General features: G+C 49.4%; 2 protein-coding genes across 4 annotated transcripts; one reads left to right on the top strand and one right to left on the bottom strand.

Annotated features, from left to right (window-relative positions):
* Positions 1-567: 567 nt before the first annotated feature.
* LOC101077477 (polycomb protein suz12-B-like) lies at positions 568-6978 on the top strand. 2 transcript variants are annotated; one of them, XM_003964976.3, is made up of 16 exons: positions 568-1237; positions 1709-1755; positions 1848-1912; positions 3039-3107; positions 3209-3258; positions 3385-3470; positions 3601-3847; positions 3952-4054; positions 4128-4233; positions 4320-4494; positions 4570-4658; positions 4805-4948; positions 5041-5198; positions 5291-5489; positions 5596-5675; positions 5756-6978. In XM_003964976.3, the coding sequence occupies exons 1-16, from the start codon at positions 1066-1068 to the stop codon at positions 6132-6134; spliced, it is 2169 nt and encodes a 722-aa protein (XP_003965025.1). In that variant the 5' UTR covers positions 568-1065; the 3' UTR covers positions 6135-6978. The 2 variants fall into 2 exon arrangements, with proteins under 2 accessions (XP_003965025.1, XP_029692121.1); XM_029836261.1 differs by lacking the exon at positions 568-1237 and having other exon boundaries at positions 1995-3107.
* Positions 6979-7754: 776 nt separating this feature from the next.
* Positions 7755-13322, bottom strand: crlf3 (cytokine receptor-like factor 3). Of its 2 annotated transcripts, none has more exons than XM_003964964.3 (9): positions 13184-13322; positions 11416-11637; positions 10523-10730; positions 10348-10435; positions 10099-10276; positions 9794-10022; positions 9583-9721; positions 9373-9485; positions 7755-9281 (listed from the first exon to the last, which is right to left on the bottom strand). In XM_003964964.3, exons 2-9 carry the CDS (start codon positions 11530-11532, stop codon positions 9016-9018), a joined length of 1338 nt encoding a protein of 445 aa, XP_003965013.2. In that variant the 5' UTR covers positions 11533-11637; positions 13184-13322; the 3' UTR covers positions 7755-9015. The 2 variants fall into 2 exon arrangements, with proteins under 2 accessions (XP_003965013.2, XP_029692428.1); XM_029836568.1 differs by lacking the exon at positions 13184-13322 and adding an exon at positions 11733-12387.
* Between the last annotated feature and the right edge of the window lie 820 nt (positions 13323-14142).

Raw genomic sequence — 14142 nt, 5'->3', positions numbered from 1 at the left:
AACTACTCGGGAGTGTGTACTGTTTCCTTTTGAGCACTTGATATGTCTGAGTGGATTAAACCTCATTTTACTGAGCTGGGGAATGATAACGAATATTTAATTTGACTGGCTCGCTGCACCGCACAGGCGGTAATGTGCCTCTCCCCGCACCTCCAGCCACCAGTTCGTAGGAGACCGGCTAATGTTTCCACCAATGGGAGTCCGCCTTTTAACAAACAAGCGCGGTGATTGGGTAAAGCTACTAGAAGGCGGGATCTTTCAATACAAGTCACGCTGGAAGACTCATCTTAAATATGCCAAAGCGATTAAGATGGCGTCAATAAGAGGAAATCTGTGGTCTATGCCTTCTAAATAAAAGCATAAATGTGATCAAGGTGGCCATGTTCTATGAATTATGTGTAAAAAAAAAAAAAAAGCCTTTAGTTCTTTTTTTTTTTTTTAAACCAAACTGAAGTGCTTTAATCTTAGCTCTTTCAATGTTGAGGAAAGGGCATATTTAAAGATTTTACATTTTAAGCTATTTTTATTTCATAAAGTCTTTCCGGAAACACGTGCTTACTTTACAGCATGACGATAGCGATACCTCAATGTGCCAAGAAGAGCCTGACAAGAAAACAATAAAACTTTGTGCAGTCGGGGGTATCGAATTGTTATATTAGCCGTTATTTAGCAGCATTACTCGCGTACTAATTTACTGAACTTAGAGCCGTACAATGCTGGTCAGTTAGCCCGCAGTTAATGCTAGCCGGCTACGGAAGTTAGCCAGTTAGCTACGGAACCGCGTCAGCTTGCCGGGGGCTGGTATCTCGTTTCGCGCATTTCAAGTCTGTTCGCCGACCTCTGTGACTGTTAAACGGATACATTCACGAAAACGCTGGAATGTGGCCGCCCCAGCGTTTCATACTCTAGACCGAAACTTTCGCGTTGGGCCTGTAAAATGAGCAGCTAGTGGGCAACATTTTTTCCAACCGGCTGTTTTGATCAACCGCGGCTCTTTTGTTTTGACAAAGGAAGAGGACTCGAGTCTGGCACTGTTACACTTGCCTTGAGCCATTTTTGGGGGCGATGGCTCCACAGAAGCAGAACTCCGCAGCTGGAAACCACCTGGTGGCTTTTGGGTCTGGTGGGAGAGCTAACGGGCTGTACCAGTCGTCATCGGCGGCGATGGCTGCAGCCAAAAAGCCGAACCTGCAACACATTCAAGCCGACCACGAGTTGTTCCTGCAGGCCTTCGAGAGTGAGTCGCTGCTCTGAACTAATTCCATATTCACTGATATCAGCTTCAGAGTTGCATTAAAAAGTGTCGGGAGCTTTAGTCAAGCCCCGCGGCTGAAAGAGAAGAGCTCGGCCAGTTTACCGGCTGCGGGTCCAACCGACTTTAGGAATGAAAGAATCAAACTTGTACCGATGTAACAATGTACTTCTTGATTTTTTTCTCTTTCACATGTGATGCTCAGAATGCATTTCCTGTTAATTCCCCAGGCTGCATTACTGTTGAGCCTCTCCAGAACCGAGATAAGGCAGAGAAAACCCGTCCTGTTCCTCTCAATACTACAGATTTAGTCTTTTTCTAATGTGATTCAGCCTCTCTAAACATGGGGGCGTTGATGTTTTCTCCCTCCGTTTGTACATGAGAGATTACATTAGATTCCAGAGTGATCAGTGCATAAAGTAATGTGATGGTAACGAAACTTGATCGAACTTGCAGAGCCAACCCAAATCTACAGGTTCCTCCGCACCAGAAACCTGATCGCTGTGAGTTTTGCAACATATATTCCAGTTTTGTCCAAAGTCAAAGCTCTTGTTTTAACTCGCCCACGTTTCTCTATCTTTCTGGCTTATTTCAGCCTATATTCTTGCACAGGACACTTACCTACATGTCCCACAGAAACTCAAGGAATAACGCCAAAAGGTAATCAGAAACCTGTTTGTAATGCTTGTGCATAATTGTCTTTGTTTCCTGCACTTTGATTCATTTGTCTTTTTGTGATCAGATGCTTAAAATGCAGCTTAGCTGGTTGGTGCAGGTGGGGCTGGAGCTGGTGGAGATGCTGTCGTGATGCCACTGCATAATTAAGCTGTAAACAACAAAGCCCAGAGAGCCTCCGCTCCCGACGGACGTGGGTTCCAGCCAGTGAACCTTGTATATTTAAAGCTGCGTTTGAAAACCGTGTCTTAGAAGCTAACAATTAGTTACACAACATATTAAATGAGAGATGACCGTGCTGGAAGGATCAGGTGGCCTGTTCCTGTTTCCTTTGCAGTCATGTGAAAGTTTACACGTGAACAGAAATGAGTCAGATCCACTCGGGGCTCTGCAGGGATTTCTCTGAGCACAAATACCTGAAATCAAGCGGTTCAGGCTGTTCTTGCGGTCCCGCTGCAGGCTCGTGGAAATAAAAAACATCATTTTCTCTCAGAAGATGAAAACGGTGTTCACGTGAACCCAGCGGCTCTGATTCAAACCGAAGGGGCTTTGAAAGCTGTTGGACTTTAGCTCCACACAGGTGTTTTCAGTTACTTTGGCTCATTATAACTGTGCTCAGGTTGAGGTTGAGGGACAACATTCGGCCCCAGCTGATGTGAGCCATGTGTGGGCCCCCAGCACCCCACTACAGGAAGCTGCACACGCTGCCTGTACAGACGTGATGGGTCCAGAATTAAAGGGGCAGCATCTGGTGAGCACTGGCCAGCAGCAGGAGCTGATGATTTGCTTCAGTTTCTGGGAGCTCTTCCTGTTTCCACTGCTCTCAATCATACTGATGTGATCATCTCTCCCTCGCTGTTGGTCCCAGACAGGACAGGAACCTGCAGAATAATCCTTGTTTAGCCCCAGCGGCGCATAGCGAGGTCATATTCTTTAAGTCTTCAAAGAAGAACCTGCCAGAATATCGACAAGTGGCCAAAAACAGATGCAGACTATTAGGAAAGGGGAAGCCGCCTCTCAGCTGCTGGCTTCCACTGACTGGGGGTGATTTGTGCCTGTTCGCCAGCGTCGGTGGTCATCTCACTAACTGCAGCTGTCTGTGTACGTGCAGGAAAAGCACCAAGGTTGACAATCTGTTGTTCAAGGTGGAGAAGATGAGAGGCGAACAGGAGACCCACAGGTGAATCCTCCTCCTGCACGAGCTGCTGGAATCCAGCCGATCTGTCCGTCATTTGCTGGGGATCAACATTTGCTCTTATAACCCAGTTCTCTTTTCCACAGCTTGGCCTCTAACCTCCAGCTCACCTTTACTGGCTTTTTCCACAAAGCTGGTGAGTTTTTACTTCCCGTGTGCGTTCACGTTTTAGTCGTTGTGTGTAAATTGTGTGTGTGTGTGTGAGTGAAAAGAGTGTGTGCGAGTGTGAAATGTCGGCATTTTAAAATTCTGGTTTCTTTAGGGAAACTATCTCAGGACAGTGAGAACGAGCAGAACTCTGTGTCTCTGGAGGTTCTGCTGATCAAAGTTTGTCACAAGAAGAGGAAGGTGTGTTGGTATCTCGGCATTGCTGGTGTGAACATTTTTATGATTTATTTGGTTTGTTTGTTTTAATCTCGTAGTTGAGGTGTTATTTCCTGTTTCGGCTGCATACCTGACTGTGTTTGGTCCTGTGCAGGATGTCAGTTGTCCAGTGAAGCAGGTCCCTGCAGGGAAAAAGCAGGTTCCTCTGAACCCAGACGGCGGCGCCAGACTTCACGCAAAGCCGGGCACCGTTCCTGCCCTGCTGGTTCCCAGCAGCGAGTTTGAACCCAGCAACTCTCACATGGTCAAGTCGTACTCGCTGCTCTTCAGGGTGTCGAGGCCGGGGTGCCCACGGACGCAGCTGAACGGACTGACCAACGGCGAGAGTCTCCACAACAGAGGTGAGCAGCCCACGATGTCCAGAGCTCGGGTCACGTGGGACGACTAAAGGAGTAACGGGTCAGAATGGGGCGAGTTTTGTGTAAGTCGTCTCTGTCTGATTCAGATTTTACAGAGGAAGCTGTAAACAGGAAGCGGAGGAGCTCCTCGCTGCTGGAGGAGGGAGAAACCACGTTTGTGGCTCAGATGACCGTCTTTGATAAAAACAGGTGACGCGCAGACACAGACGCGCAGAACCGTTGGCGTGATGGCGCAGAATGATCACGCCTGGTTGTTGTGCAGACGGCTGCAGCTGCTGGACGGAGAGTACGAGGTGTCCATGCAGGAGACCGAGGAGTGTCCCGTGAACAAGAAGAGGGCCACCTGGGAGACCATCCTGGATGGAAAGGTGTGTGTTTCCGACGGCAGCAGCAGCGCTGAAGCAGCGCGCCGTCTTCAGGCCGCAGGAAGACTCCTTTGTGCTTCTGTCCTCAGTGTTTGCCTCCGTTTGAGAGCTTCTCTCAGGGTCCCACCCTGCAGTTCACCCTGCGCTGGACCACCGACTCCTCCGACCGCTCCACCGCGCCCGTGGCCAAACCGCTGGCCACCCGCAACTGCGAGACCAACCAGGAGTCCAGACCCAGCACCCTGAGGGCCGCACACACCCTGAGTGAGCCAGAAACGAGTGTCTGAGGTAGCCTCGGCGTGATTCAGAGCTCTGACGCTTCTCTGCTTCCTGCTGCAGATGTTAAAGAGTCCGTGAACGGTGAAGCCCACACCAGAAGAGAGCAAGTCCCCTCTGAGCTGCGACAGAAGCTCCGCATCTTCTACCAGGTTAGTCTGAGCTAGGGCACCTGTGAGAGGCTGCGTCCCGGGCTGTTTTGTCGCGTTAGCTCTCGGCGCCGCGGCGTCATGTCCCGACAGACCATTTTACAGGTTTCCAGATCAGACCTGAACTCTCCACCTCTGTCGACCTGCAGTTCCAGTACAACAACAACACCCGGCAGCAGACGGAGGCCAGAGATGACCTCCACTGCCCCTGGTGCACGCTCAACTGCAGGAGGCTCTACAGTCTGCTCAAACACCTCAAGCTCTCACACTCCCGCTTCAACTTCAACTACGTGGTGAGAAGCACTCGCACCAACAGGTGCAGCCAAGAACTGAACTCCGGCAGAAACATCTGACTCCTGTTTCTCCTCCTCTCGATCCTTGGCAGCCTCATCCCAAAGGAGCCAAGATTGAAGTTTCCATCAACGAGAGCTACGATGGCTCGTATGCCGGGAACCCGCAGGACATCCACAACCAACCGGGCTTCGCCTTCAGCAGGAACGGGCCGGTGAAGAGGACGGCCGTCACCCACGTCCTCACCTGCAGGTGATCACCTGGAAAACTTCTGCTTCTCAGCCGTTTCCTGCCGGGAGGTTGTCTCTAAATACATCGTTGATCTATATTTTGTTTCTGTCCAGACCTAAAAGAACAAAGGCGAGACTGTCTGAGTTCCTGGAGTCGGAGGACGGTGAGCAGGAGCAGCAGAGGACGTACATCAGTGGACACAACCGCCTGTACTTCCACAGCGACAGCTGTGTGCCGCTGCGCCCTCAGGAGATGGACGTGGACAGCGAGGACGAAAGGGACCCGGACTGGCTCAAGGAGAAGACCTCCAAGGTAGACGAATCAATAAAGATACAGCCGCATCAAAGGCCTGTGCCGTTGTCGCGACGACGGCGGCAGGAGGTTCGCGCCCGTCCTGAAACCTCTGCTCTCGCTGCAGCAAATCGAGGAGTTCACCGACGTCAACGAGGGGGAGAAGGAGATCATGAAGCTGTGGAACCGCCACGTCATGAAGCGCGGGTGCGTTCGATCAGTTCCCCACTATCAAACAAAACAGCCAATAGCGAAGCCGCCCTCAAAAACAACCTTTTCTCTTCCAGCTTCATAGCCGACAACCAGATGAACGAGGCGTGTCTGCTGTTCGCCGAGCACCACGGCGCCCACATCGTCCACAACAACCTGTGTCGCAACTTCCTGCTGCACCTCATCAGCATGCACGACTTCAACTTGATCAACACGCTGACCATCGACCGGGCCATGGCCCGACTCCGCCTCACCCAGAACCAGGCCTCCCAGAGGGACAAGGAGGAGGAGGAAGACGAGGAGGAGGAGGACTGGGAGACGGCCGTAGAGTCGCAGCCTGAGCTGGATCCGGATCCGGATCCCGATGCACCCGAGGCCGGCAACGGCTGCCTGGAGAATGGAAACGTGGGGCAGAAGAGAAGAGCCGACACCAAACAGAGCCAAGCGGATCCGTGACAGACAGACAGGCGGTGAAGGTCAGACAACCAGAAGGTCGGCGCACATCCTCCAGAAGCGTCAGGTCCAGCATGGAGCCAGAATCCTCATCCTGCAGCGTAACAAACTCTGGACAAAACAGGCTGAATAGAACAAACAGCTTTTCCAGTCACAACACGAGGCTCCGGTCGGAAATCCTTCCTGCTCACTTTGTTTATATCTGAATCAAAAATGCTTTTTAAGGTTTTTTTGCTCGCTGTAGATTGTCAGTGCCTTTGTTTGCCACCAGGGGGCAGCCTAAATATTTTAGTTGCAAACCTGTCTTTATTTTCATACCTGTTGGGTTTCTCATCAAGCGGCGAATGCTACGCTAACCCTCAGTTTTTCACTTTTTTGCAGCTTTTGTCTTTGCACCTCCCCCCAGTTTAGTTTCTGAGCTCTCGTGTGGCGTCGGCCCTGCTGTGACATCATGTTTCCGCGTGGTAAATAGCGTAGACGGTGTTCGGCGGCATATTTATTATTTTTGAAGCACTTAAATCAAACACAGACCAGCTGTGATGAGCGCAGCTCTGCGGTTTTGGTGCTACCTTTTGTAATTCTGAGTGTCTAACAGCGCCCTCTACTGCCCACACTGTGTACTGATTTAGTTGTTTTTAATAGAATGGCAGAATTTTGACCCCATTCTGATTCATTTCACCTTCACCTCCGCACATCTAAACGGTTTCCACCGCTGCGGTTTGTGTTTCATTTTGAGATGATTTGTGTCGTACTGAAGGCGTTTCTATTTCATTTGAGGGTGAAGAACTTTTGGATCACTCGCTTGCAGAGCCTGAACTTCCCACCGGATTAAATCTACTGACGCGAACCCATTTCTGCTGGATTTGCTTTATTTTGCTGTTGCCAGGATTGTGTAAATAAGGCTTTTAATGATGTGTGATCAGTATTTCAGAACCTCTCAACACCTCCCAGAAGGTTTTGTAGTTTTGTTTTTAGTTTGAAAGACCAAAGGGGAACATTTCCTGCAGACTGGTGCACTCCTCCCCCCCCCTCCTCCTCCTCCTCCCCCCCCCCCTCCTCCTCCTCTCCTCCTCCCCCCCCCCCTCCTCCTCCTCCTCCTCCTCCCCCCTGCAGAGTGGATTTGCACCATCTGATCTGATCTTGCTGCCTTGAAATGATCTTCAGGTTCAGTGAGGCTAAAACACTCGTTCAGCCGTCCATGTTGAATCAGAAAATCTGCCTGTTTTCACACCAACAGCTGAGCAGGTCGTTTCGCCCGCTGTAGTTTTGTCGTCACGGTTGTTGATTCACACGAGACCAGCAGCGTTTTGCACAAGATTGGAGGAGCCGTGTGGAAAAGACTTGAGTTCATGCGAAACCAGCTCGACATTGTGAACTTTTAAGTTGAGTCAAATGGTTTTTCTAATAAAAGATCAGTTTTGTACCTGTGTAAAAGGCTGTCCGATAGTTTGTTACAACACTGAGCTAAAGTTTAAAGCATAAATACTGTAAATAATCCCAGAACACTGACAGCTTCTGACGTGGCAACAAAAAAAAAAGAACCAAATAAAACCTAGCATTCCTGCTGGAGGGCACAAACTAAGGTTATCTGTCAAAACTGTATAGAAATCATCTAAACTAATATTCTGAAATGAAGCAACAATCTAAAGGAAATCTGATGTATAGATGTTACGTGAGTATCATTGATAAACTTATCATCGCCCCCAGTGGTTACAGTGAGGAACTGCAATGCTGCACATTTCTATACGTTGATAAAGATTAATACAGGCACAGCAAACGTTTAGGAAGGTTCTGCAATAACACACATCTGCCAATACATCAGAAATAATATGAAAATCTTTTTTTTTTAAAGTTACAGATGTTTAAAGTTTTAGAAAAGACTTCAAACTTTATTGAAAGTTGACAGGTGTAATACGGCTAGTCGACCAGCAGGCGTCGCTATTTCCCAAATGTTACAGTCAAGATGCGTTCAGGATTCTGTACCATCCCGAGATCCACTATCATCCACGGAAAATCTAAACACCCGTGTTTAAGAGCCGAAGAGCTGTTGTTTGAACTAAAACACCATTAATAGTCCAAAGCTCACTTCCTATTTTGACCGCCCAGCAGCAGAACTCCACATGTACCAACGTTACAAAACCTCACGCATAAAATTATTTTACATGTGGAACATAAGCAACATTTAAATCTTGCACATAAGCTTTCTTTCTGACGAGCCTGGGACCAAAAAAATAAATAGGAAGACGATGAAGATAACAGCTTGTTTTTTCTGTTATCGGGTCAAATAAGTTTGTATCGATACCACAGAAGAAGACTTCCCCTAAAAAGGCTATTTCCCTAAAAAAAAGGTTAAATACTGATAAGATTGTCAATGCACGACACTAAAAGGAATTTAAATTAATAGAATTTAATGACACTCATTAATTTGACTGAAAATGAAATCAGATCCTAATTTTTTCTTCTTCTTCATTGTGGCTCGAAGAGAATCATTCCCAGAACAGTTTCAGAATGTTGAACTCTTCAGCTTCTGCTTCAGTCAAGCTTCACCAACATTAACTTTCAGTTCCAAAAGTTGTTTGATTGGCTCAGAGGTCAGATGTATCGCACTTCTAAGATGGATGAAAATGAAACGAAACAGCCGTAAACGGAAACTTTAAGACGACGATGGCGAGCACGATTCCAGCTGTGAAGCCTGAGGAGCAGCTGGATTCAGGTTTAATCCAGGATTATGCTTCTTCACAGCCGGGAAACATAAAAAGGACAAATACGGATCGGGGTGTGTTGGCAGAAAAGCAGCAGATGGCTTTGTTACCGTGACGCCTCCTGCTTCTACGTCACCTCCCAGCGAGCGCTCACAGTTCTGGCGGCTGCCGGAATCCCGGGATTAATACACCAGCACCTTCCAGCCCGAGTGCACGAAAGAACAGCCGAAGAAGAGGGAGTCCACAGCCTGGTCCACCAGCCAATCAAACACCACCTCCCGGTTCCCCGAACCGATGGTCACCCTCAGCTTGAAGCTGCCGCCATTCAGGCTGTTGTTGCTGCTGACGGGAAACATGTTCACCACCTCCATGTCGAAGGTGACGGTGGAGCCAAGGGAGATGGCGGGCAGCTGATTGGTCATCTCTTTACCGTTGACAAAGACGGCGCCTGGACACAAACGGCACAGGCTTAAATTAAAAACCAACCCAACTCTGATAAAGAAGAGGGAAGTCCACCCCTGGTGTGTGTGTCAGCGTACCGTTGGTGGAAATACACACAGCCTGATCTCTTTGAAGTGACTCCGCCCCCTTCTGGTTGTCCACACACACGCCCAGGCTGTCCCTGCGATCCACCTGACCTGCTGCAGCGATTCTTCACAAACAAACAAACAAACAAACAAAGACGTTTCCTTGGACGAAGCCGTGGAAAGCACAGCGCGTGCTGGAGCTCGTCGTGTGCGTGGGCTTACTTGAAGGTCAGCGTCTGGCCGCAGAAGTACGTGGGGGTGTTTGAGTAGATGACGGGGCAGCGCGCCTGGGTGGCGTCGTTGCGCAGAGCCATGTTCCTCCTGCTGCTCAGGATGTAGCCCTCGGTGCCGGGACACCACTCTGAGACAGAACACGCCGTTCATTTCCTCAACGCTCACACTCGGCGCTCCCAACCCTAACACTCTCACCCACCGAGGGCGGGTAGCGTGGTGTATCCCGTCTGCGGGGTGCTCCATGCGCTCCACTCGGTGCGCCCCTCCCCACGAGCACAGACCCTGAACAGATAATCTGTGTGAGGGTCCAGGTGAAGAACCAGGAACTCACAGTCCCTGCCGATGCAGGCGTCCTCGTACTGGCTCCCTCTGCTGCCAGAGCGCCGGTACTGCAGCCGATACTCCGCCGCCATGAAGTCTTCGTCCACCTGACGCACACACGCATTTCACGTTTGGATTTTTGTTTTCTCTGCAACTCGAATTCTCTCCATGGGCTCTACCGACCTTACACCAGCGCACCAGGATGCTGCCTGGCCTCTCCTGCAGCTCTTCAATCTGGACGGGAGGGTGGGAGGAGACGGAGCCGTGGCGGGACACCCAGTCCCTCAGCACACCCAGCAGGGAGTCGTCAAGCTGTGCAGAGACGCTCGGCACGTCCACCAACGCTGGGACCTCGGGCAGGCTGAGGAACAAAAACGGTCTTCGTAACTTAGAGAAGTCGACCGTAATCGCTGCCGTCTGTCGACGTCTCACCTGTCCAGCTGGATGTGCATGGCCTTCTTGGTGAAGCTGCCCAGTTTGTCCTCTTTTTCTCCAAGACCACAACGCAGAGCTGCTTCACCTGGACGGACAGAAAGAGATTTGATGATCATTTCTGAGTCCAGAAGCCAGAGTTGAGCTGCTTCTAAGAACAAAGGGAGGCGCCCACCTTCCCTCAGCAGCTCGTCCGCCTGTCCCACGCCGTGCTCGATTATACTCTGGCAGTCGTCCAACGGTTTGACGCTGGCGGCCTCGACGGCGTCCACCTCAGCGAGCAGAGCCGCCAGTCGCTCCGTGAGCAGCTGAGTCGCTGTTGCTTGAAGTTCTGAGAAGTGTCTGCGGAGGGTCTCGCGGGCCTGACTGGAGCTGCCGCGGACCTGAGGACAAGGACCAAATGTTAAATAAGCCCATTTAACCTGATGCAGACAGGAAGAACTCACACCAGCAATATCACGACTATGGGAATGGAAACACACGCTGACGTGCGTGTGTGTTTGTGTGTGTGTGTGTGTGTGTGTGTTGCTGGCCAAACACAGGAAGTGCTCCACTAGCGTCACGGCAACCTTTCCTGACAGTTATCAGCTCCACACAGACGACCCAAGATCAATATTTGGAGGTTCTCTGATAATAGCTCAACTCAAAATATGAGGAGACAATGTTTGGACAGTTCAAGAGGGACAAGATGTCCCTCAGATAGAACACACACACACACACACACGCACACAGGATCCTGACGTGTGTGTGTCTGTGTGTGTGCAGGAGAGAGAAAGTTCCAGCATTCCATTTCGTTGGTCGTGATTCATCCCTGTGGTGGGACATAAAGACGCCGAGACTGATCAGCTACACAAGCAGGACAGAACAAGCGACAATATCTGGGGCTCCTCTTTCAATCGTCATCACTGTTGTTTCACTTCCTCCATTTTGCCGTTTGCCTGCAGTAACAGGAAGTGGCAACATTGTTTACCTATTTGGGGAGGTGGGGGGGGGGGCTACAGTAGTAGAGAAGACATCACAGACAGAGACTTGGTGTGGACAGGTCACCGTCCGGGCAGATGCTGGTACCTGTTTGCGAGCCTGGTTGAGGCCGTGCAGCCGCTGCTGCAGCTCGCTGCGGTAGTTCTGCGCGGCCTCGATGTTCTCCTTGGCCTCCTGCACCAGCGAGTCCACCTCCACCGACATTGTTCCGCCCGCTGAGGCAGACGTTCCTGACCGAGACTCAAACCAAAGATCTTAACTTCAGAGTAAACAGCATACCAGCCAGAGGCTTCAGAGGCTGGTGGGTCGCTGTGGGAGGGAATAAAACACATAAGAAGTCAAAAAAAAAGGAGCCAAAACCACCGTGAAGAAGATTCTGAGGGATTATTGAGGCATCTCCTGACCACTGAGGAGTTCTGGGGCCGGTTCCTGTGACCTTCGTTATCAAATATCACTAAAATCCTCCCCGGGCTCCACTCGCATATTTTGACTCATGAGAACAAACATCGTGTTCAGCAGGAATGAAAACAAAGTCAGAGACAAACACCTTCGTTAATCCGGAGGCAAATCAAACATTACCCGATTTAATCAGAAATCCTGAATAAGCGGTTATAAACCTCGTTCACGGGAAACCAGAAATCTGCTTTCATGACTCGGCGGCAGCGAAACCACAGCGACATCGACGTCTTCCTGTCACAAACTGCCGTCGTCTCCAGCGAGACTGGAGCCAGGAGATTTGAAACGGTTTGGATGCAGCCATGGAAACGTGCCGTTAAACTAAATTAAAGCGTATTTCCTGGATTATTCGCCACGACAAACATTTCCTCCATTTTTAACTGAAAGTCATAAGCGAAAGCGAGAAAATGCTGTTACATCTTCACCACAGCCGAAAGTGGTGGCACAACCTGTCCGCCGTCCGTCCGTCCACACATCCGCTCAGATGAGGAAGTCAGTGTGCATCATGTGCATCATCATACACACAACATAAACACAACATACAGCTTTAAGGGCAAAGTCAGAGATGCCTCCAGCCGCCCATCAACAGTTTTAACTGGACCTCAGGTGGAATTTCTCACTGCAAACACACAGTTAGTCGTATTTAGGTCAAAGTGCTGGGAATGATGGTCGACAGTCCAGCTTTGTTGGGGTGTTAACGGGGAAACCGAAGCCTGTCTGGGGCGCATTCAGCCACTAACGTGCAGCTTTTCAGTGGCGTGTACTTTAGAGAAAACCTCAACCTACACAGGCAAACACAGAAACCTGCAACAGCTGCTCTGGCAGCAGAGAGATGATTATTATTAGACTGACAAGACAACATGAGAAATGAGACATGTCTCAACTGGCTGCAACCAGCAACTTCCGTATTTCGCTGCACTTTTTAGCCAGTAAAACCAGCATCCTGCGTCTTTTATATCCATCAACGTCAGAAACATGTCGATTCAGTCTGCATATTTTCATCATTTATCGGTGTTGCAGCGTCCTGAAAAGGCGAAATAATGTGGTATTTTCACCGTACGAGTCCGGTTAGGAAGCCACGATACAAGAAAAAAAAACTTTGTCAATTCGTTGCAGAAGTTTAGCCACAACATAAGGCAAAAGTTAAAGTTAGCCCCGAACTTCAGTGTCCATCTGCTACAGATGCAGGACAAATAACGCGGTTTGAGAGATGAGAAACTAGTGAATGAAAACCAGCGATCACATTTTATTTGGGTTTGTGGTTTTAGAACAAAGTTGAGCTAAGCTAACGCCATCGGAGGCTAGAGACCCAGTGGAGAGGGCGCGTTAAACCCCCGACAGCACCGACAACAAAGCACGGGAAATTTCACAGACCACGACGAGAAATGCTCAAACGTACCAATTTAGATCCGTAATGTTGCCATTTGGTCCTGGACGTCGGGAAACAAGTCGGAGCTGCTGCGAGATACGCCGAAGTTTTGTCCGACTCCAAAAATGACACTTCCGAGACGTCTGAGCGCCGCAGCCAATTAGAGTTGAGATCATTATGATTGACAGCAGCAGTGTCCAATAGAAATTAGGAACGTTTCGTCGTCCCTCCCGATTGACCCCACCCAGCAAATCAGAGTTGAACTGATGAAATGAGCATATTTAGGTCACATTTGGGTCTAAATACACAATATGGAGGGACGTAAACAAACACACACACACACACACACACACACACACACACACACACACACACACACACACACATACACACACACACAAATCGTGAAATGTTACCAACATAAAATCGCAGGTCTTCAAATCTCGGAGTTTTTGCTTGCAACAATCATTTGTCATATCAAATATTTAAATCATCGCAACAAAGCTTTTCAAGCTCGTTCATTTCCCTCATATAATGTCACGTCAGTCCTGTGAGCTCAGAGTTTGAACTGAGCAACTGCCACTTACTCTCAACAGCTGCTCAGTAAAACACACCAGCATCAATCTTCTGACTTTGGCTGCACTGACAGTCAAAGATCACTTAAACATCTCATTTGTTCTAATATTCTGACATCATCTGGACAAAATTGTAGAACGGATCCAACTTTGGACCACAGACAGATCATTCTGATGGACAGACATCAAAGAAACATCAAGGCAGAAGTGGCCAAGGTCACATGTTATTGTTTCTTCATTCAAACTTCTGCTCAGCAGGTGGACAGCAGGACAGCATGATGAGGACGAGCGGAGCACTGAGAAGGGCTTTCAGCCAACCTACTCAAGTAGAACCAGAGGACGGCTCCACCCAAAGGGGAAAACCAAAGGCCGGGTCAGACCCAGAACCTCTCAGAAACATCCTGAGGACTGAAG

Source organism: Takifugu rubripes, chromosome 5, assembly GCF_901000725.2.
Source record: "Takifugu rubripes chromosome 5, fTakRub1.2, whole genome shotgun sequence".
Taxonomy (NCBI): Eukaryota; Metazoa; Chordata; class Actinopteri; order Tetraodontiformes; family Tetraodontidae; genus Takifugu; species Takifugu rubripes.
Note: the sequence above shows the minus strand (reverse complement) of the source record. Positions and strands in the feature narration are given on the sequence as shown.

Coding starts and splice junctions, on each gene's coding strand:
- LOC101077477 (XM_003964976.3), top strand. CDS start 1,066: ATGGCTCCACAGAAGCAGAACTCCGCAGCTGGAAACCACCTGGTGGCT. Junction 1,913..3,038: donor TCAAGGAATAACGCCAAAAG/GTAATCAGAAAC, acceptor GTGTACGTGCAG/GAAAAGCACCAAGGTTGACA. Junction 4,949..5,040: donor GCTTCAACTTCAACTACGTG/GTGAGAAGCACT, acceptor GATCCTTGGCAG/CCTCATCCCAAAGGAGCCAA.
- crlf3 (XM_003964964.3), bottom strand. CDS start 11,532: ATGTCGGTGGAGGTGGACTCGCTGGTGCAGGAGGCCAAGGAGAACATC. Junction 10,731..11,415: donor TCAACCAGGCTCGCAAACAG/GTACCAGCATCT, acceptor CCTTGTCCTCAG/GTCCGCGGCAGCTCCAGTCA. Junction 10,023..10,098: donor TCCTGGTGCGCTGGTGTAAG/GTCGGTAGAGCC, acceptor TGTGTGCGTCAG/GTGGACGAAGACTTCATGGC.